Consider the following 23,543-nt stretch of genomic DNA (forward strand, 5'->3'; position numbering starts at 1 on the left):
GAGCACATACTAATAAAATGTGATTGATGAGTTACTAAAATTTAAAATTTTGTTGGTGGAGGTGCATGCTGGGGTTCATCATTAATAGTTTTTCATCAATATTTTGTGGACATCTATAAAGCATTATCAAGCATTAACCCTTAGCACGTGCCAAGTGGTACACACCAGAAAAAAACACATCAAATTATAGCTGGAACTTGGATCATATACTCATTTTCAGGATGAAAACGCATAAAAATGTTCCTCGGATATAGCCTGCCTTCTCTTTCCACATTTTTGTTATCTTAACGTACGCCATTCTTATACGTCCATTTTTTCAGGCTGAAGTTTCAGCATCACCATTAATTGAAGGGTTGCTATATGCTGTTGGCATCTCCTTATCGTGTTTCCCCAGTCAATATTAAGCGATTCAGCAATGGGAATTTAAGACCTGGCTAGCACATTAGTAGCATACTGTATATCCTTTCAAATGGTGGTGGCCTGTACTTGATAGTTAGAGTTCAGTGGGCTAATCCTACTTAAATGTTGTAGTGGTCATAGATTGAATCTATCCTTTCTTACACTGTGTCAAGCGTTCAGCAGAATCCTGTTCGCTTATAACTGTGATCGTCATAAGAGAACAATCAGATCAAGAACACACCAGTTGAAGAAAACCCCCAAAACACAGAGACCAACAATACATAGCTGATCAAACTTTTGCAGGAATCACTTGGTCCCTAAATTAATATATGTGACAAGGACAATCTCAACAGGGCCTGGTCATCTGAGGTTCTCTTTGATCTCAATCTAGTCATAGTCTCCAAAATCTCATTGGAGATTAATAGTTTATGAAGTAACAACACTGGCGTTTTCTTTCTCGAAATCATACATATAGATTTCAGACTGGGTTGCTTTCTGCATCTAGCATTTCAAACTCTAGTTTACCTAGAATCTCGATGATCTGTTTAAGTTGGGGGTGGTTTTTATCTTCCATAACAAAAGTGTGAAGTATCCCATCCGTTTCCACAACACTGCAACCTGGTACTTTTTTAGTCCCGGTCTGTTTCATTACTGCCCTCACCCCAGCTACTTCATTCCACCTCCTTGAAGCAGCAAAGAAGTTTGATACAAGAGCATAGCTTCCAGGGTCATCTGGATATATTTCTAAAATCTTCTTTGCTGCCAATTCTCCAATTGACAACTTCCCATAATTATAGCAACCAGACAACAGAGACACCCATATGGCAATCCCAGATTCATCTGTCATGGAATTGATCATATCATATGCTTCTTTTACATGTCCTGCACGAGCCAAAAGATCAACCATAACAGCATAATGTTTTATGCTAGGTTGAATGTTATATTGACTAACCATTACATTGAACCAGTACTGTCCTTCATCTACTAAGCCCGAGTGACTTAAAGCTGAAAGGAGAGAAGCAAAAGTTGTATCATCGGGTCTTAAATTAGTCTCTGTCATGCCTAGAAAGAGTGAAAGAGCTTCCTTTCCATGTCCATGCATCCCATAACTAGTAATCATAGTATTCCATAATATTGAGTCCCTTAAATTTATGACATCAAATAACGTACGAGCACAAGCAAGCAATCCACATTTTGAGTACATATCAATCAATGCAGTGCTCAAAACTTGATCATTATCAAGCATTTTCACAATATAACCATGTATAGATTTACCTACTCTTAAAAAACCAACCTGAGAACATGCCAAAAGTGCACTCACAATCGAAACAATATCCGGCCTGAATCCAATACTCTGCATTTCTATCAATAATTCAAGTGCATTCGCAGCAAAACCGTTTTGAGCATACCCAGAGATCATAGCACTCCAAGTAACAACATTTCTAGAGCGCATACTCCTAAACATATAAGAAGCAAGCTCCAATCTTCCATATTTAGCATACATATCCACCAAGCTTGTTTCAACGACAACATCCATCAACAAATATCTCCTAATCAGATACCCGTGAACAGAAAGCCCCATTCTCGTGTCTCCAATATTTGCACAGGCCTGAATCAACCCCAACATCACAACTTTATCCCCTTCCAACCCCTCATTCCTCATTCGCCTATACACACAAATAGCTTCACTCACCCTCCCACATTGTGCAAACCCTGAAATCATAGTCGTCCAACAAACAATATCCCTTCTCCGCATCTTCTCAAACGCAACCATTGCCTCATCCATCCTCCCACACTTAGCATACAAATTCAAAACAGAAGAACCAACAAAAACATCATTCTCATAACCACATTCAACAGCCCGTTGACGTACATTATCACCCATTTCAAAGTCCAACAAACTCGCGCACGCCTTAAGGGCAATCGTAAACGTTGAACTGTCAGGCTTAACACCTTCCAATTCCATCAGGCCATAAAAATCCATCACCTCACCAGGACTACCTTTTCGCGAAAACGCAACAATTATAGCATTCCAAGTATCAATGCCTCTGTGAGGCAACATATCAAACACCTTAACAGCAGCTTTTAAGTCATCAGTTCTTGCATATGCACCAATAAGTTGACTACCACAACTTCCATGACCAAGAAAGCCAGTTAGTAGTAACAAAGCATGAATCTTTGCAATAGATTTTCTATCCTTATACACTAAAAACACAGACTTTAGATTATTAAACAATTTATACAACATACCAACATAAATTTATTTTATATATTCAAGAAAATGTGACAAAAATAAGTACTTGATCCAGGAAACATGTTATGGCAAATTTATTTCTTTGATAAATAGGTGTAGCGAATTTATATAATTATAAGAAAATTTTAAAACCGTATTTTATTAGAAGATGTATCTAATCTATTTTTTCAGTTTTATAAAATAATTAATATTTTTTTTTTATAAATATTGATCAAAATTCGATTAATTGATCACCTAAAAGTTAAAATAAGACACCTAATAATCTAATAATATGGGGGTAATATGATATGGGAAGTACCCGAGAGATCACTGTTAATGTAACCAGTTTCACAAACGAGCTAAAGAAACAAAATATGTAAAAATCCTTCTTACACAAGATCAAAAGAGCTATATTTTATTATGAATGATTAAATATCTATATGTAAGCTTTTACTAGTAGTTAAAATTGATGATTTAGTAACATTTTAAATTTTTGATTTGTACAAAATTACAATTTATTAAATTTGAAATCCAACCTTTCAAAAAATCCGACAAATTCTCACGATTCTCGTTTTAAAAAGTTTTTATAGAAACACGATTATATATATATATATATACAATTTATTATTGTACCGAATTTCTTTAAAATTGTAATTCTGCGTTCTCTTAATTTGGTCCGAAAATCATGAGTTAGTTGTTGGTATTTGTCTACAAGAACAATAAAATATGAAGAATGCTTGAGGTCCAAATATTGTTATATTTTTTTCACAATAATTTTCCTCGTAATTATATAAAACTGGTGTGCATTGATATGCACTTAAGAATAAAATTTTAACACTGCCACGTCATTTTATAAATTTTGACAAATTTTGGGTTACTGTACCTTTATAACTAAATAAAAGAAATGCACGGTCACAAGCTGGCCCCCGGACCTCCGGTAGGTTTCTCCCATTTAAGTATTGGCCCCCTCTAGTTATAAATACCAACACATTTTAAATATTTATTGTGTACACTGTAATGCACGGTCCTAAGTGGCCCTTGTTGTCTGACATTATAATCACATGCAATGGCCTCATCCTATTCAATCATGGCGTTTGTTTCCTCCCTCGTTGGATCTCCTTTTCCATCTTCTGTTTCTCGCCAAATGCATCACAACAAGCTCAGTTAGTTCATACAAATATATATATATATATATATGTCCTCATTTCATCTATTGTATCTGTGATTATGCGCGCATTGCTGCTTCATTTTGCATAGTAGATTACTCTAGTTAGGCGTGCATCTAATTAGTGGACCGATACTATTATTTGTTTTTTTTTTTGTCTTTTGGCTAAGATATGACTGAGAACTTTAATGGCGCACCTTGACAGAGATAAGATCAGTTGGGAGCACTTATGGAACAAATTTTCGAGTGACCACTTTTGGAGAATCGCATGGTGGTGGTGTTGGTTGTGTGATTGATGGTTGTCCGCCTCGCTTGCCTCTCTCTGAAGCTGATATGCAGATAGAACTTGATAGAAGGTATATCGTCTTTCATGATCTCGTTTAAATATATTATTGTTTACATTTAAGTTCTTGAATCCCAGGAGACCAGGTCAGAGCCGAATTACTACCCTTAGAAAAGAGACTGATACGTGCACTATATATTCCGGTGTTTCTGAAGGTTATTTCTAAATTTCTGTTTCTCCTAAATTTATTCTACTTATAAAGTTTATTAGATACTTCTGGTGCTTCTTATCTTCTGGAAATGGTCTGATTATTAGTGCATTGATGCAGGGTTGACTACCGGAACTCCAATAATGGTTAAGGTTCCAAATACAAATCATCAAGGCGATGTAAGTGCAATAAGACGCTTAGTTTTCTAAAATTTTAATTCTGCTTAAAGCTCTCTTCTGGAATACTGATTATTACAACACGGCATTCATAAATTTTATGTCTGTGTTGTCGGTCTTTACAGGTTTATAATGAATTGTCAATAGCATATAGGCCTTCTCATGCTGACGCAACATATGATTTCAAGTACGGGGTGAGATCAGTACAGGTAACTTCTTTTAACAGTCTTATAATCTGCATTCACCGGGAAACTGAAATAATAGATCTATTTGTCTAAATTACTTTCGTGTGTTCATCCAATTTAGGGTGGTGGAAGATCATCAGGTAGAGAAACTGTAGCAAGAGTTGCAGCTGGAGCTGTTGCTAAGAAAATTCTTAAGCTGTTTTCAGGAACCGAGGTAGGTTTGACATTCAGATAACGGTCATTCTGGCAATTCTAATATAGTTCTAAAAAAGTCTCCTCTTAAGCTCAACATAGATGTTTCAATTTATGTAGGCCTTTAGGCTGCTCCTCCAAAATAATCAAGTGCTAGAATGTCTCTTAACGGATTAGTTTCCCTCACATGCCTAAGGCCCTAAATCTGTTGGAAACATCGGATAACTATTTACTGTGCAATTGCTGTTTCTGCTTTCTTTAGTATTTCTCATTATTGCCTTGTTCATACAAAATCTTATCAGATTCTTGCTTATGTCTCTCAAGCCCATAAGATTGTACTTCCCCAGGACCTGGTTGATCATGAGACTCTGACACTGGATCAGGTATGTTAGTCCAATTATAATTTAAATCGCTGATTTGTTTTTCTTAATAATGTTCATAAGCAATATGTTTACTCCATTATCAGTAGCCAGTACCAAGTAGTATTATCAACAGGTGAACGATTCCATTTAAATTTCTCATACTGAATTCATTAATTTATTATTTAATCATTTCTGCTAGTTCCTTCCCTCATTTCTTACAGAAACACATGTTCGCATAGTCCATGTGATTAGATAATATTACCAATCTTCTGCATTATTTTCAGATCGAGAGTAACATAGCAAGGTGCCCGAATCCTGAGTATGCCGAGAAGATAATTGCTGCCATTGAGGCTGCTCGAGCACAAGATGATTCTGTTGGTGGTGTTGTCACGTGTATTGCAAGAAATGTTCCACGTGTAAGTGGCTATCTTGACCCCCCCCAATCTGTGTGTGTATGTGAAGACAGGCTTGTAACCAAATATGCTTGAGTTTAGGGTCTTGGTACACCTGTATTTGATAAACTTGAAGCTGAGCTGGCTAAAGCTGCCTTGTCTTTGCCAGCGTCAAAGGGTTTTGAGATTGGCAGTGGGTTCTCAGGTCAGAGATATCGAAACTTTTAAATCCATACTATGCCAGAGTATGATTTTTTTTTATCTTCTAAACAGAGAAATTATTTTTCTAGGTACATTTCTGACTGGCAGTGAGCACAATGATGAATTCTTTAGAGATGAACATGGCCGAATCAGGACAAGAACAAACCGGTCTGGTGGGATACAGGTACTTGATCAAGGATTTTAGTATTTAAATTCAATTGTGGATTACTATTTCCCTCTTTAATTAGTTTTTGTTCATCGGAGTATATCTTATGATCATCTGCAGGGCGGCATAACTAATGGAGAAGTTATCAGTATGAGGATAGCCTTTAAGCCAACACCTACTATTGGAGTAAGTGTCTTCTCTCCATTTTGTTATAAAACAATTGCCCTCGCCCTTCAACAATCATATACAAGACGTTTGCGGTTCTTTTCTTGCTCAATAGAAATGAATGCAGCAACAGTCATTGACAATGCCCTAGAAATGCAGTACATGATTATGGAAATGGAATGCACTATATACACGTTATTTTTCGAACATGTGTATATGTGTCTTTTAAATATAACTTCCTTGGCTTACAGCCTAGCGGATGCCTTTAGCTCTGCAACATGAGTGGCAAGTGTATAGGTTCTTGCCCTTGACCTTTTCAAAATAAAGAGTTATATATATTTAATTGAGCAGCAGAAAACATCCGTATTTGCTATTATATGATTTTGATTGCACAATCAAAAGAATACAGCATAGATAGAATCTATGAGTTGTAAATTTACGAAAGTCATGATCATGGTTATGCAGAGGAAACAAAGCACAGTTACCAGGGATAAGCAAGAGACAGAGCTTACATTCCGTGGTCGCCAGGAACCTTGTGTTGCCGTAAGAGGTTTGTATCAAACGATGCACATTTTGCACACATTATACCAATATAAATCACTAGCTTTATGTCGCTAAGCATAAACTTAAAGCCAACAAAGTGCCGGTGTTGTGGTTGAGTTCCTGTACCCCCTTGAGGGAGGTCAGTGTGTGCATGTGTAATTAATTAGCAAATTAAAAAACATAAACTTAAATGTCAATATATCAGTTAATATAGCTGTCGACCAACTGACCATTTAAGCATTTTCGCTGCCAAAATTGACGTTCATTCTCCCCTAAGTAGCATTGTGCAACACGAAAAGAAGTTGAAAGGCTTGCAGCTCTGAAATAACCAATAATCGTATGGTTTTGTTTGTGTAGCTGTGCCTGTAGTGGAATCTATGGTGGCCTTGGTGCTTGTTGATCAATTGATGTCACAATTTTCACAGAATGAATTATTCCCTATCAATTCAGATCTACAGGAATCTATTGCAAAACATGAGCTAGCTAGCCTACTTGTTTGAAGGGTGCACATTGATTTCAAAATAAGCCATGTTTTGCTTTCTGTGGGTTTGTACCTTCATTTAGTAAAATCAGATTAAACATATGCAGTCCTTTCTCCAATTTGTTTCCCTTTTCTTTTCTCTAAATCCTTTTACCTTCTTAATGGCATTACTTCTTGAGCTCAGTAAAATCAGATTAAACGCTGCCAAGGTCTCCCTTGAGCTCCTCGTACTCAGTAATGCCGAGTAAGAATGCCCGGTTGAGGCATGAATTTAAGGTAATTAATTTGACGCTAAAGCTTTCACTTGAGTTCCTCTTCCGAATATAACTGCTCGACTTCCCCTTTCGAATATATATAACTGAGGTAACGACGAACCAAACGGACCACATATGTGTAGTTTGGCCTACTTACTAAAAACTCATCTAAATGTTTAACTCCATCTTCACCAGTTCACTTATGTATTGTATACATACTCAGCATTTGCAAGTCCATGCCAATGAGCTTGCTGTGATCCTTGAATGCTGTATGCATTTCTCATCTACCAGGGAGGCTAGATTAACCAGCCTATGTGGATGACAAATGCATTATACTGTTGTATATAAGGAATGCACATTATTTATTACAAAACAATTAAGTTGAGGTTTAATTAAAATACGTACAGCACATAAAAATTATTGACTAGGACAACATTTCTAAGCTATATAATAAAATTTTGGATTTTTTTCATAAATATCCAAGTTTTACAAAAAATTTGTAAAAATACTATCATTTTTTAAAACAAATTGGCAAAATACTATCTTTAAAAAAATATTTGCAAAAATACGGTTAGTAACCATATATGCAACCAAAAATACAAATTTAAAAAAATTTGTTGAAAATTACCTTTAGTTGCAAAATAAATTGCCCAAATGGTTGCAAATAGCGAAAAATGAGTGTCCATGCTGTACCAAAACTTATATAAAGAACAATTAAATTTTGTAAGTAGTAACAAAATGAGTTTCTTTGGCTGCACTCGAGAGATTGCCTTCTCAGAAACGGACCAAGTTCGCCTTGCTTAGATGTCAGCTCTCCAAACTCAAGGTAAAGATATTAGGATTGTCGATGTTAGAAAACTCGATAGATTTCATCGTCAACTTGTCGTCAACAATGCACTGGCCACCGCCGATCAGGATAATTATAGACTTTTTGCTGCCATTAAACAACGTCTTGATAGGTAATATCGATTTTTTTTGTACATTCTGTTATGTCCAAATGTTGGTATAAACAATATTCAGATTAAGATTGATAAAAAAGGTAAAATTGAAGGAGAAACGCCTAAAAATTAGGAAAAGATAAGATTAACTTTCCATAAACAGATGGCACGCCCTAAGAACGCGCTGCATTGGTTAAATAGTTGAGTGGCCCGTGACCGTTTTGCCTTAAAGGCGCGCCCTTTAACATGACGAGGCGCGTCCAATCGTTGAAAAAAGATAGATGAGTGACTTAATTGGAGTCTGTCCTATAGTGAGCCTTAGGACGCGCCCTAGGTAAGGAATGCTCCTTGGGTGGATTATTTGGACATGATTACTTCGACATGTCCATACTGTGGCTTGGGCAGAATTAAAGTCAGCCCCAAAGATGAATAGCTTAGGGCGCGCCTTATGATGTAAAATGGTATGAGAAACCAAAAGCTGGTGATACAGGGCGGCGCCAACATACAGAGATGTTAGGGCGCGCCTTGAATTTCTACTTGGACATAGGTATAGCTTTTATGTGCTGATTAGGTGGATTCTCTAGAAGGCTCAAGGAAGATGGAGATTGTTATTACTAACCTACTTGATGCAGGTACTCTATTGAGAAACTCCTTCCTGTAGCATATCTAAAGGAAAGGCGGTGTCCGTGGTCAGAGACCTCCAGGGATATGCCTGGACTGAAGGCCTCCTCCTGTAGTCAATGGGTGTCCTCATTGGGGATGTGGGGTGAAATCTGGTGTGTGCTTTGGGAGCTCTGTCTCTATAGTCAACGAGTGTCCTCGTTGGGAGACTTCGGAGTATCCTGCACTTTGCACCTAAAAGCTTGGGATCACTTGTCCTGAAATCTGGTAGGGGCTCCTTATCGGGGGACAAGGATGCGTCCAACATTTGGGGTGAACCACGGCTATACCTGCGTCCACGGACTAGAGAAACAGCTGGTAGCGGAGGGTTATCCTTGGCCAGGGAGATGCCTTATCCGTGAAGTCTCGAAGCCGCGGACGAGCCTTGGGCCTTTGTGGTTGGGCCTCATCGGCGGACATTCCTAAAGCTAGTAGAAGACGGTTTCCAGTAGATTTCCTATTGGGCCTCGGGATAAGAAATCTAAGCCCATTAGGTTTCTTGTTCCCCAAGAACTACGTGGGCTTGATCCCCTATAAATAGGGGTACGTAGGCAAATTGTAAGGGGTCAGAAGCGAGAGCGCAAAGGAGCCACCACTAACCCTAAGCAATCTCAGCCCCCAATAATCACCATCACCAAATACTGTTCACTTTTCCGACGAAGAACCGCCATCACAGATCTTGTTTCCGGCTACGAACCTCAAATTTTGTTGTTACCAAATTCCTCCGTCAACAAATTGGCGCTAGAAGGAGGGGCTTAACAAGATCTACATCTGGGAGGAAGGATGTCTCAATATCACGATGGAGGTTTTTACGATGGAAGTTCTGAAGAAGATTCCGATCATGGCTATGAATATGAACCCTACGTTCCGCCAATGACTGACCGTCCCACACCGGACGTTGGAGGACAGCCGCCTGTGCTCATCAGCAACGCTGACTTGTTGGAACAACTGTATCGCATGGGCGATGCTTTGAATGGTTTCGATTCAAGGTTAAGCACCGTGGAACGACGCAAGGGCAGGAGAGGTCTTCGCTACAACCGAGCGGCTCAGGCGCCTGGAAAAGCACCCATGACAGACAGGGATGTCTCGGTCGGCCATGGCCACACTGAAAGAGGGCGCGTGCCGATAACCCCGCGACGCCTGGACTATTCTAATGACACGTCCCCGATCGTTGAGCTAGTGGAAGAAGATGCTGATGGACGGAAAATTCTGCGAACAGATAACCGGGGAGCCACCCATCCACACCGTTCTGGACGTAGTCTCGAGAAACACCGGCAGGCGGAATCAATACCGGAGAATCAGCCACGAGGCTTCGCAGCTCTGAAAGATCGCTTGGGGATTCGCTTGGGCGATGACGATTTGAGAATGGTGCTACTTGAATGGCAGAGAGAAGCTGATCACGGAGATGTGACACCCCATGATACAACGCGTGTGCCCCTGAATTCCCAGGAAAATCGGGAGCGGCACCGCGATCCAACGCGTGTGCCCCTGAATTCCCAGGATAATCGGGAGCGGCACCGCGATCCAACTCGTGTGCCCCTGAATTCCCAGGATAATCGGGAGCGGCACCGTGATCCAACGCATGTGCCCCCGAATCCCCAGGAAAATCGGGAGCGGCACCGCGATCATGGACGTGGGTATGGAAACGATTGATGGAGAAGGCCTCAATGGAGGGGAAGAGGTGGAGGCCGAGGCAGATATTTAGACGGATACCGTCGTGACAATTACCGCAGACACCTCGATTCCCGCTGGAATAACCAAGCAGATGGCTATGATTATGTGGAACATGATGACCCCAGGAATATAGAAAACTATGACCACGGTACGGTTCGAGGCCGCGGCCAAGGTGGAGAAGAGAATCAAGGGGGAAATCAGGGACGAAATCCTGAAATAATTGTAATACCTGAAGACGCCCAGAATACAAACCAGCAGCAAGCCCCTCCCGGGGGGAATCAAGTGGAAATACCTCCATTGCAACCCCAAGGTTCACAGACTCAAATGCAGACCATTCCCGGCGTGGGAACTTTCAATGTAGGAGATCTGAAAAGGCTACTTAACCATCTCGAAGGCAGGGTGGCGGCTACAGCTGAAATCCCGTCCCCATTCTCGGCAGCAGTAAGGGATGCGCAATTGCCGGCCGGGTATCGCAACACTACCAGCGATCTCCGCTTCCACGGAAACTCAGATCCGGTGGAATTCCTGGGTCGTTTTAATATAGAGATGGATGTGTACCAAGTCCCGGACTTGGCTCGATGTCGTCTCTTGGCGGTAACCTTTAGAGAAAGCGCCCAGCAGTGGTTTCAAAAGCTCGGGCCAGGAGTGATCACCTCGTGGGATCATATGAAGAATTTGTTCTTAACTAAGTTCCAAGCCGCGGTGAGATACGCTCCCTCTGTCACAACTCTTGCCAATGTTAGGCAAAGAGAAAATGAAAGTTTAACATCGTACTTCAAAAGGTTCAACGCCGAGTCTACTAGCGTGAGGGGGGCCTCAGACGAAGCCCTAAAAAGTTTCCTGATCGCAGGATTAAGGGTTGGTTCAGATTTTTGGAAGCACTTGCAAGGGAAAGATCCGGCCACTCTCACAGATGTCTTCGCTTTGGCAGAATCCTTTAAAGCTATAGAACAATCTTTGGCAGATGTACAACCAACTTCACAGTCGAGTCAAAGAAACAAAGGAAGGAAGAGGGATAGGTCACCAAGCCCGAGATACCGAAGGAATAGTCGAAGCCCAGACCGGATAAATACAACAAGCACAAGGAGGGGATGGAGCCCTCCCTCAAACTATGACTACAAGACAAGCCGGTACACACCTTTGGTCGCATCTATCGACCATATCTATGAGGTAAACAGAAATAAAGGGCTATTTAGGAAACCTGAAGCTTTATCATCATGGCAAAGCAAAGACAAGAAAAAATATTGTGAATACCATGAATCATCTGGACATAACACGCACGAGTGCCGACATTTAAAAGACGAAATCGAAGCGCTTATCAAGGAAGGATACCTCGGAGAATGGGTAGTCAAGGAAGTAAGGAAGCACAAGGATGACAGGACAAGGGAAGAGGAAAGACGAGCCCCACGCGGGACAAACAATGATACCCCGGAGGAAAATAAATTTATCAGAGATGGAAGTATCCGAACAATCTACGGGGGAGATCCCGGAATGGAATGCAACAACCGAGCCTTGGCAAAATACGCTAGGGAAGCCCGGTTTAGGCCTCTCACAGATATTCATAGGGTGGAAACCCGGCCACCCAAAGTGTTTAAAGGGGAGTCCATGGATATCACTTTCAGAGAAACAGATGCCCGATGGGTACATCACCCACACAATGATGCGTTGGTTATTTCCATCCAAATCGGTATAAAGAATATCCATAGAGCCTTCGTGGACAATGGAAGCTCCGCAAACATCCTCTATTACAGCACCTTCAAGAAGATGGGACTGCCTGATCAGGATATGTCGGGGGAAGACTCGTGGGTCTATGGTTTTTCAGGTGCAGGAGTTAGAGTCATGGGGTCAATTCGGCTCCCATGCACACTAGGGGAAAGCCCACTATCGGTAACAAAGATGCTCGAATTTAAGGCTCTGAATCAGGAATCATCCCACAATGTGTTATTGGGACGACCTTTTCTACGGGAGATGAGAGTCATCACTTCAATTCATCACCTAACAATCAAATTTCCAACGCCAAATGGAGTGGGAAGTATCAGGGGTTCCCAATATGATTCACGGGAGTGCTACAGGCAAGCAATGAAAGGGTTCTGAAAAGACTCCCACGCCAATGATACTCCGGACGGGGATCGAGAGAAAAGCATTGAGCAACCGACCGAGGAAATCCGAGTCCACTATTATGTTGAGCAAGAAGAAGAACATCCCTCTGAGTTGCCCTCGACAATGTTGTACCTGGAAGACACAATCAGAATTGAGATGTTGGAAGAAGAAGAGGAGGCGATGTATACCATAGTCCAAGCAGATTTCCACGGGGAACGTTTAGAAGGAAGATTCGGTGTCTTGCAAAGCCTCGAACAGGGTGACGTCATTCCTCTTGCAGAAGCACCCCCGCCCGCAAAATATACTAAAAAAATTGATAACTCTACTACGCAAGGCACACCTCCTGAAGGGAATGCACCCTCTCTACAAGATTAGGAGATCTATAATCCCCTTGACTTGGATCCCCGGATACCAATGCCGACGGAAAAGATGGGGCCAGCAGAAGATACGATCGAGATCCCCGTTGATGAAAAAGACCCGAGTAAGGTTCTGAGAATAGGGTCCCAATTGATACCAAGGATAAAGGAAGGTCTGTCAATATTTCTGTTAGAAAACCTTGATGTATTTGCATGGAGCCATTCTGATATGGTGGGGATTGATCCAGAAATAATGTGCCATCGATTGAATATCGACCCCAAGCATAAAGGGGTTCGACAAAAACGAAGGGCCGTAAGTGGAGAAAGAGCTATAACCCTAGCAGAAGAAGTAGAAAGGCTCCTAGACGTCGGACTAATTCGAGAATCTTTTTACCCAGAATGGCTAGCAAATCCGGTATTGGTAAAAAAGCCCAACGGCAAATGGAGAACGTGCGTGGACTTCACCGACCTAAATAAAGCATGCCCAAAAGATAGTTTTCCCCTACCAAGAATTGATCAGTTGGTCGACGCTACGGCGGGGCATGCCCTGCTCAGCTTCATGGACTCATATTTCGGGTATAACCAGATCCTTATGTATGAGCCTGACCAGGAGCACACCTCTTTCATCACTGATAGAGGGCTCTACTGCTATATTGGAATGCCATTTGTTCTGATCAACGCCGGTGCCACTTACCAAAGGTTGGTAAACAAAATGTTCAAGAAGCAGATTGGGAAGACTATGGAAGTGTATGTGGATGACATGCTCGTGAAATCGAAAAGGGCGGAAGACCATGTCGCCGACTTAACTGAAATGTTCCATATCCTGAGAAAATATAGGATGAAACTAAACCCGCAGAAATGCGTGTTCGGCATAGAATCGAGAAAATTCTTGGGATTCATGGTCAATAACCGGGGGATTGAGGCCAACCCGGCAAAAATAAAAGCTCTGCTAGACATGAAATCCCCCACCAGTGTCAAACAGGTACAGAGTCTAACAGGAAGGATTGCGGCCCTGAATCGATTTGTGTCAAAGTCGTCGGATAGGTGCAAAGAATTCTTCAAAGCAATCAAAGGGAGAGGGAAGGATTTTCTGTGGACCCCTAATTGTGAAGAAGCTTTTCTGAAAATCAAAGAACAACTGGGAAATCCGCCGATGTTGACCAAGCCAGAAGATGGAGAAACATTAATTCTATATTTGGCGGTGTCAGAATATTCCGTCAGTGCCGTCTTGGTAAAGGAAGAAGCAAGCTACCAGTGGCCTGTATACTATGTAAGCAAAAGGTTGCTAGATACAGAAACCAGATATACTAACATGGAAAAATTTGTGTACGCTCTTATTCTTGCGGCACGAAAGCTAAGACCGTATTTTCAGGCTCACCGAATAGAAGTTCGCACCGCTTATCCACTCCGGCAAATTTTACATAAACCCGAATCGTCGGGAAGAATGTTAAAATGGGCCATAGAGCTAGGGCAATTCGATTTGGAATATTGTCCACGCACGGAAATCAAAGGACAAGCGCTGGCCGATTTCGTACTTGAGTTTGATGAAGAAATTGATGATAAGGCCATAGTACCGGCAGAACCAACCTCGCAAGAAAGTTATCAGGACGAAAAGAAGCAGGAACTTCCCCACCCGTGGTGGACATTACATGTGGACGGGGCCGTAAACAACAGCGGGTCCGGTGCCGGGATAATCCTGATCAGTCCGGAGGGGCACCGCTTGATGAGTGCTATCCATCTCAAATTTTATGCTACCAACAATGATGCTGAGTATGAAGCCTTGATTAACGGTCTGAAGTTAGCTCTGGAAGTAGGGGCCGTGAATTTGATAGTTTGAAGTGATTCTGAATTAGTTGTCAATCAAGTCAACGGAGGATTCCAAGCCCGAGGACCGTGGACAGAGTTGTATATGAGATGTGCAAGACGCCTACTGGGAAAATTTTCAAGTGCCAGACTGGAAAGCGTTCTACGAGAAGAGAATAGTAATGTGGACGCTTTGGCCAAGATGGGGTCGCAGATGGACGGCGTACAACTTGGACAAATCCCCTTGGGAATCCAGGAAGTTCCAAGTATCCCAGAGGTGGAGGTGTGTCAAATACAAGAAATCCCAAAAGAAAGCTGGATGACCCCCATCCATAACTATATTCAATCAGGGGCTGTACCGGAGGATAAACTACAGGCTCGACATCTTCGGTACCAAGCTGCAAAGTATGTCGAGTATGATGGGGTACTATACAAGAGAGGATTTAACCAGCCACTGTTACGTTGTGTGGACAGGAAAGAAGGAAATTATATTCTCAGAGAGGTGCATGAAGGGATTTGTGGCAATCACTCGGGGGGTGGTTCCTTAGCATTTAAAGTGCTCAGACAAGGGTACTACTGGCCGACTATGAGGGAAGATGCTTTCAATTTTGTCCGGGCCTGTGATCGCTGCCAACGGTTTGCCAACTATTCCAACATCCCGACAACCACCATTACCTCATTAACAAGTCCCTGGCCTTTTGCCATGTGGGGGATTGATCTCATTGGAGAGTTACCTAAAGCAAAGGGGGGTGTGAAATACGCTGTGGTGGCTGTGGACTATTTCACCAAATGGGCAGAGGCCATGCCATTAGCCACAATCACGGCAAAAAAGATAAGGGATTTTGTGTTCAACTCCATAGTATGCAGGTTTGGTATTCCTTACAAGCTCATTTCAGACAATGGGAAACAATTTGATAGTAAGGAGTTAAGGAAGCTCTGTGAAGACCTAAAGATTAAAAAAGACTTCACTGCGGTTTATCATCCGCAGAGTAATGGTCAGATAGAAGCCATAAACAAAATCATAGAGCATACCTTGAAGGCTAAGTTGGAAGAAAATAAGGGAGACTAGCCAGAAGAAATGCCCATGATCCTCTGGTCTTACAATACGACTCCTAGAATGACTACAGGGGAAACCTCATTTCTACTAACTTATGGATATGAGGCCATGGTTCCCGTGGAGGTAGGAGCTGGATCCCTCCGGAGAGATGTCTTTATTGAGGAAGATGCAGAAGTTAACCAGAGGCTTCACTTGGATTTGCTAGATGAAGCCAGAACGAACTCTCAATTAAAGCTTGCTGCATACCAGCAGAGGGTCGCAAGGTATTTCAATAAAAGGGTTAAATATGTACCATTCAAGGTTGGGGATCTTGTGTTGCGAAAGGTTATGCCTAATACTAAGATAGCTCAACACGGGGTGCTTGGGGCTAATTGGGAAGGACCGTACAAGGTCAAAGCTATACTCTGGAAGGGAATCTATCGCCTAGAAGACCTGGATGGTAAACTTATTCCTCGAGCATGGAATGCAGAACATCTACGAAAGTATTATCAGTAGGGTGTGGCTGTGCCCCCTTGTTTTCTTATTTGATTCTCATGTAATAGGCTAGTAGCAAATAAATTCCTTCTAGCCTATGGGGGTAGTACATGTGACTGCGAACCCTGGAACTAGCAGAAGGAAGAATTTTTTTTTTCAAATAACTTCCCCATAGAGCATAGTAGCCATGTGACCGGTGTAATTTGAACACTAGAGCGCATTATCAATCAAAAGGAAAAGTTACTTCAAATTGTTTTATCTGCCTAACATGAAATTACTCATTTGGAAAACATCCAAGGCGCACCCTATATTGAGGCGCGCCCTGTCTAGTAATTGTTGATTCATAATCAAGATTAAATACAGTGTACGAGGGTGAAAGGAACAAGTGTTCATGGCCATCAAAATAAGCTAAGCTCCCTCGGTTAAGGCGCGCCCGTGGACTAATACTTGAGTAAAATATCGCAAAGGGATTACAAATAGGTGTTATTTGCAAATTCAAGAAATAAGGCGCACCCTATAGTCACAAAATCCATGTGAACGTAAAAAGGCCAAGTGAAAAATCGAAGTGCCTTAACAAAGTTTTTATAAAAAAGATGTTAGGCCATGCAGAAAGTCACGATGCAAAAAGGAAAAGTAGCAACAAAACAAGTCATACAACTTTGCACAGCATCAAAAGAGGGCTGGCTCCTCATAAGTATCTGAAATTTAGAGACTATAAATGATTAAGGCGCGCCTTGGGACTGGTCTGTTGGAGGAATAGATTGGAGGGGTACAGTTGGATCAACTTCAGGCGCGTCCTTGGAGAATTCCTCTTGAGGCGCGCCCTCCCTCTCTTCTTCTTCTTCTTCTAATCCAAGCTCTATCCTCCTTGCCTTGATTTCAGCAGCATGCTCTTTTTTGAATTCCACCATCTCAGCAACAGTCTCCTCCCCAAATTTCTCAAAGGAATAGTCAGGATCATTGGCCACAAAGCCCACCCTGTAAAAATGAAAACCATTGGCAAATGCTTCATCTGTCATTTCCCTCTTCTCATCAGGCCAGCCTGTTTTCTGTTGCTCTTCGAGGTACTCTATCCTCAAGTTGACACCAACAAGCTCAGTATGGAGAGAGGTAGCCTTCTTGTTGGCAATCTCTAATTGAGAAGTGAGATTGGCCACCTCATCCTTGAGGAAAGAGATCTCAGAATCCTTAGCTTTGATGTCTTTGGCATGCAAGAAGTCTTTGTCTGTGAGGGTATTCTTCAGAATGTTGTTATCACCCTGCAGCCTCTCTAGGCGCGCCTTCTCCTCAAGTAATTTGTCCACCACTTGGGTGGAGTGGATGAACAGTTGGCAAGAAGCTTTTATAGAAGCACGGACAGCATCTCCCAAATCCATAGCCTGCCACTGTTCCACTTCTTCATCTGAAACATGAAGGGCACCCATGGGGCCAAGAGCGCTGAAAGAAGAACCAGAAGGCGCGCCCTCTGTTCTATGTCTCTTGGGCGCGCCCTGTTTTTCTGTAAGGTCAATTACGGGCCATTTTTGAACAGATGTTGTTTGAGGAATGGGAGCTGAAGTGGGGACGGATGTCTGAGCTGCAGGAACATCTTTCTTCGACTTCGGCCTAGGCTTATCACCAGGGCGCGCCCCAAAGGATTTAGGGATTCTTGGAGGGGCCATTTCTGCACAAAACATGGGACATATTAGTTAAGCATGGCAGCTAAATATAATAATAATAATAATATTGACAAACATGTATAAAATGTTATGCCTAAGATGCAAAGGGCGCGCCCTGGAAGGTGGAGCTTAAATAAACAAAAATTTACATCTAGTGTGATTATTAAAGATGACAGAAGAAAAGGACGTGCCAATAGGATAAGGGCGCGCCTCTATATCCTACGGTTAGTTAACCTGAAGGATCCAGGCCTTGTAAAGAACCGTCCTCTGTTTCTTCTTCTTCTTCTTCTTCTTCTTCTTCTTCAGCTTCTTCGCTACCTAAGTCGATAACACGGAAAACAGGAGCACCTTTCCTAAATTTTACGTATTTGCACTTCACTCCTACTTGGTCAGAAAGAATCCCTACTCGCATCAAGTTGGATCGAGTAACTAAGGATTTTAAGTTCCACCTGTCAGAAGCCACTCTAAGGAGGGCTTCAGCTCATTTTTTGGGCTCGCCTTTAAGGAGTTTTGAAGATGGTCTGTCTGGAAAAGTATAAGAATGAGAAAAGAAAGAAAAAATGTAAAAATAACATAAGGGAAAAGATACAAAGGCGCGTCCTTACTTGGTGACTTATTGAATCTTATTCTTATCCTGGGAACGTCATACAGGTAAAAAAAGTTCTCTTTCCAACCTTTCTCGTGGCTAAGCTTGCCAGAGGAGAAACCCTTCTTGTTATGCTGCTTATCCACCACCAAATAATAGTACCCGTGGTCAGACTTTCTTAGATTGAAAAAATAAGCAACTTCGGCCATGGACGGTTGGGAAAAACCCAAGTCCGTATAGAGGATGAACAAGGCCATGACGAACTTGTAGCTGTTGGGAGAAAGTTGGAGTGGAGCTACGTCGTAGAATTCTATCACTTTCCTAAGGAAGGGATGTAATGGCGCGCCTATACCTAAAGACACCAGCTTGGGGCTGGTCACCATTCTGGGAATTTTAAAGTTTCTCCCATAATTGAAGATATGGGGCCGCATCATGCTCAAAGGGCGCGCCCATATGCCTTCCATGTCATAAAACTCCATGAGCCATCCTAGTTGTTCGTCTGAACAAGCCGAAGACAGGCCCACGCAGAAAAGCTTCCCATGTTCCTTCCTGAAACGTTTCTTCACAGCTTCATTACACGATTCGAATTCGTCCCAATCAAAATCCAATTCACTGTCAGAAACTTCCCAATGTTGGAAGGGAATTGGAGAAGGCTCAGGAGAGGTGGAAAATTGAAAGGAGTCTTCATCAAAGAAGTTTTCTTCATCACGGAGTGGTGATACATTTGCTTCAGGCGCGCCCTCGTGAGTAGGAGAGGTAGGCGCGCCCTTTGGTCGCTGAGGAGATAGACTTGTGGAAACAGCCTTGTAAAAAACCTTGGAAGGCCCAGCGTCTACATTAACCCCCCTTTCAACACCCCTATACTTGTCGGCATTTAAGCTCTCAAACCAATCATCATCGTCTAGCTCTGTACTAGTTGGGGCTGGAGACCTCTCTTTTTGGACTAATTTTTGTTTTCCGTGTCTATGAGATAAGGGAATGTTGTCCGTGGATGAGCTATCTGAAAAATCTGCCATTAAGGAACCCTTTTTGGAGTCTTGAAGAAGGCGCGCCACCAGGTTCAGGAATTCGGGAGTATGGTGAGCGTTTGGAAGCTGGGGATCCAAGTAAGCGTTTGGAGGAGAATAGATTCCCAAGTTGGTAAGGAAATCCTTGAAGGGGTGAAAAGGAGAAGACGCGCCCTCGTCTTCCAGCTGCCAAGAAAACCAAAAATGTTGAGGGCGCGCCCAATACGAAAGAACGAGATACAAAAATATGAAGGAAACGGAAAAGGTAGGGATAGACTTAAAGGAAGGGTGAGGCGAGTCATGAAGGCGCGCCCTATTCTGTCCTAAAATCTATAAAAGACTGGAAGATTGGATGACATTGGCGTGGCTTAAAGTAAAAGGAACGCGCCTCGTATCGACAAAGAGACGCGCCTTATCATGGGACGTATATTTTTAATTTTGAGGAAAAAATGGTTGGGATTACTAGAAACATAAAGTTAAAAGCTAGACCCCATGATTTCAGATCTAGAGCAACAAAATTTGAAATTATAAGATATACATACACAGATACATACATCGTTTTGTGTTTATCATCAAGAACAATTAAGGAAGTTGAAGAGACAATGTAGCATGCAGTATTATTTGTGTGATGAAATCCCGAGAAGAAAGAAGATTTACATACCTTTTCAAATGGAGAAGACGTTGACTGGAAGAAATCGAGAATACGGTGACGGAGAAGGCCGATTCTGGGCAAGAGTTCATCGCCGGAGTTGAAGTCTTTGGTGAAAAAAGAGAAAATGAAAAGAAAGGGGAAAGTGAAAGTAAAAATGAAAATGACTGACGGTGACTTGTATTTATAGGTGAAATTGACAGCTGTTAAAATAAATCACACCAATCACGTCAGGCACGATTTCCGAATAAACAGGGGAACCGTTTTAAAAAATAAATTCAAATTGAAGGACGCGCCCTCTTGAAGACGCGCCTCGTATAAATTAACTCAGTAATCCTGAATGCAAAATCCGAAACTTTAGGAATGCACACCCTTTTTAAGGCGCGCCTCATAAGTGTGATATTTGGGATGCGCGAAAATGGGAACTCTGAACAGATCAAGCCCTGTTGAGGGCGCGCCCCAGAAGTAGTACTAGGGAATTGTTTATACAGATTTTGTTAAAGATAAAGAGAAATTCCAATCCCATTCTCAAATGACATATGGAATTTGGGGGGTAGTTGTTATGCCCAAATGTTGGTATAAACAATATTCAGATTAAGATTGATAAAAAAGGTAAAATTGAAGGAGAAACGCCTAAAAACTAGGAAAAGATAAGATTAACTTTCCATAAACAGATGGCACGCCCTAAGAACGCGCTGCATTGGTTAAATAGTTGAGTGGCCCGTGATCGTTTTGCCTTAAAGGCGCGCCCTTTAACATGACGAGGCGCGTCCAATCGTTGAAAAAAGATAGATGGGTGACTTAATTGGAGTCTGTCCTATAGTGAGCCTTAGGGCGCGCCCTAGGTAAGGAAGGCTCCTTGGGTGGATTATTTGGACATGATTACTTCGACATGTCCATACTGTGGCTTGGGCAGAATTAAAGTCAGCCCCAAAGATGAATAGCTTAGGGCGCGCCTTATGATGTAAAATGGTATGAGAAACCAAAAGCTGGTGATACAGGGCGGTGCCAACATACAGAGATGTTAGGGCGCGCCTTGAATTTCTACTTGGACATAGTTATAGCTTTTATGTGCTGATTAGGTGGATTCTCTAGAAGGCTCAAGGAAGATGGAGATTGTTATTACTAACCTACTTGATGCAGGTACTCTATTGAGGAACTCCTTCCTGTAGCATATCTATAGGAAAGGCGGTGTCCGTGGTCAGAGACCTCCAGGGGTATGCCTGGACTGAAGGCCTCCTCCTGTAGTCAATGGGTGTCCTCATTTGGGATGTGGGGTGAAATCTGGTGTGTGCTTTGGGAGCTCTGTCTCTGTAGTCAACGGGTGTCCTCGTTGGGAGACTTCGGAGTATCCTGCACTTTGCACCTAAAAGCTTGGGATCACTTGTCCTGAAATCTGGTAGGGGCTCCTTATCGGGGGACATGGATGCGTCCAACATTTGGGGTGAACCATGGCTATACCTGCATCCACGGACTAGAGAAACAGCTGGTAGCGGAGGGTTATTCTTGGCCAGGGAGATGCCTTATCCGTGAAGTCTCGAAGCCGCGGACGAGCCTTGGGCCTTTGTGGTTGGGCCTCATCGGCGGACATTCCTAAAGCTAGTAGAAGACGGTTTCCAGTAGGTTTCCTATTGGGCCTCGGGATAAGAAATCTAAGCCCATTAGGTTTCTTGTTCCCCAAGAACTACGTGGGCTTGATCCCCTATAAATAGGGGTACGTAGGCAAATTGTAAGGGGTTAGAAGCGAGAGCGCAAAGGAGCCACCACTAACCCTAAGCAATCTCAGCCCCCAATAATCACCACCACCAAACACTGTTCACTTTTCCGACGAAGAACCGCCATCTCAGATCTTGTTTCCGGCTACAAACCTCAAATTTTGTTGTTACCAAATTCCTCCGTCAACACATTCTTTATCACTCAGTGTTAAATTCGATCAAATTAAATAATAATGCAGGGATTGTTATCTTTTAAATTGAATATATTACTGGGATTAAGGTACCAAGTGTAGAGGTTAGGTTTCAGGAGACCACGTTTGCGGCGGCTTCTTCGGCGGAGGAGAAAGCAAAGGTGCAGAGAGGGATGAGAAAGGGGGGAGGGGGAGCGAGTAGGGAAGGAGAGAGAAGTAGTGAGGTGAGAGAGAGGGCAGAGAAGTTAAAAAAAAGAATGGGAAGATGAAGATGATAGTTTTGCAATTTAATTGTTTGTATGTTTAAAAATTTAGTAATTTGTAAAATTTTGAGTAAGATAGTAGAGTTGTAAATAAATATCGAAAAATTGGTATATTTGTCAAATTCCCTTTAATTTTACTCTTGTCTAATATAATCTTTTACTTTACTCTTGTCTAATATTTTTTTTTACTCTTGTCTAATATAATTTTTTTTATCATAGGTAATCCGCAACCGTGAACTCATGAGACATAATTATATATCCTCCTCCTGTGAATTCGAATCTCTAACTAATAAGATATTTATCGCTCTTTAACCAACTGAGGCAATATAATCCATTTTTTCGTCAGGGCTGAATAAATATTTTCACGTGAGATATGCGACACAGTATAGTTGAGATATATCATATATGATAGTAAATTTCTCTTTACTTGTGAACTAAATCTGTTAGTTCAAACATACAACATTCTCCATATTAGACTTTAGACTCGTATTTCTTGCCCGCTACACATGGGCGAAAATTTATTTTTTTACAAATAAAAGCTTATAATTATTAATTAGATTTTTTGAGAAATAAAGAATTAGGTCAAGAGAGGGATTGTTTTTTGTCGTTGTTTAATAATTATTTTAGTATGTAAACAATATATCTATCTTTAGTTATATATAATTCGTGTTTAATCAAGGTTCTTTTGGTTGTTTTTAATACTATATTATATAAGCACATTTTGTAATAAAATTATCTTATTTCATGAATTTTAATCAGATTTTTTTATTTAAATGATTTAAACCAAATAATTTTGTAATAAAATTATCGTTTTCATGAATTTTAAATTAAAAATATTTAAAAAATAAAGTTAATAAAAAAAGAAAAATCAAAATAAATTTAAAAAACGTACGTCATTACTGGGCATTAAAAACATACCACCTCCGTCCCATCCCATCGGTTCTACACGTTTACTATTTTCACGTATTTTGAGATATGAAGTATAGTTTCATAATATTTTATTTTTA

At 41.5% G+C, this 23,543-nt stretch overlaps 2 protein-coding genes across 3 annotated transcripts; one reads left to right on the forward strand and one right to left on the reverse strand.

The window, feature by feature from the left end:
* Positions 1-74: 74 nt before the first annotated feature.
* Positions 75-2,732, reverse strand: LOC141689443 (putative pentatricopeptide repeat-containing protein At3g25060, mitochondrial). The gene has a single exon (XM_074493724.1). It carries the CDS (start codon positions 2,645-2,647, stop codon positions 878-880), a length of 1,770 nt encoding a protein of 589 aa, XP_074349825.1. The 5' UTR covers positions 2,648-2,732; the 3' UTR covers positions 75-877.
* A 905-nt stretch (positions 2,733-3,637) lies between these two features.
* LOC141690839 (chorismate synthase 1, chloroplastic-like) lies at positions 3,638-22,961 on the forward strand. 2 transcript variants are annotated; one of them, XM_074495600.1, is made up of 13 exons: positions 3,638-3,795; positions 4,003-4,153; positions 4,219-4,295; positions 4,409-4,467; positions 4,590-4,673; positions 4,771-4,863; positions 5,144-5,224; positions 5,488-5,619; positions 5,698-5,800; positions 5,886-5,980; positions 6,083-6,148; positions 6,593-6,677; positions 22,756-22,961. In XM_074495600.1, exons 1-13 carry the CDS (start codon positions 3,699-3,701, stop codon positions 22,770-22,772), a joined length of 1,140 nt encoding a protein of 379 aa, XP_074351701.1. In that variant the 5' UTR covers positions 3,638-3,698; the 3' UTR covers positions 22,773-22,961. The 2 variants fall into 2 exon arrangements, with proteins under 2 accessions (XP_074351701.1, XP_074351700.1); XM_074495599.1 differs by lacking the exon at positions 22,756-22,961 and adding an exon at positions 7,028-7,270 and having other exon boundaries at positions 3,639-3,795.
* Positions 22,962-23,543: the final 582 nt, after the last annotated feature.

The sequence above is a fragment of the Apium graveolens genome, chromosome 10 (assembly GCF_009905375.1).
Source record: "Apium graveolens cultivar Ventura chromosome 10, ASM990537v1, whole genome shotgun sequence".
NCBI classification, from domain to species: Eukaryota; Viridiplantae; Streptophyta; class Magnoliopsida; order Apiales; family Apiaceae; genus Apium; species Apium graveolens.

What these genes read in the sequence shown, in the direction of transcription:
- LOC141689443 (XM_074493724.1), bottom strand. Translation starts at nt 2,647, where the DNA reads ATGTTGTATAAATTGTTTAATAATCTAAAGTCTGTGTTTTTAGTGTAT.
- LOC141690839 (XM_074495599.1), top strand. Translation starts at nt 3,699, where the DNA reads ATGGCCTCATCCTATTCAATCATGGCGTTTGTTTCCTCCCTCGTTGGA. An exon ending in ACGGGGTGAGATCAGTACAG is followed by an intron (nt 4,674 to 4,770) that starts GTAACTTCTTTT and finishes CATCCAATTTAG; the next exon opens with GGTGGTGGAAGATCATCAGG. An exon ending in AGCCAACACCTACTATTGGA is followed by an intron (nt 6,149 to 6,592) that starts GTAAGTGTCTTC and finishes ATGGTTATGCAG; the next exon opens with AGGAAACAAAGCACAGTTAC.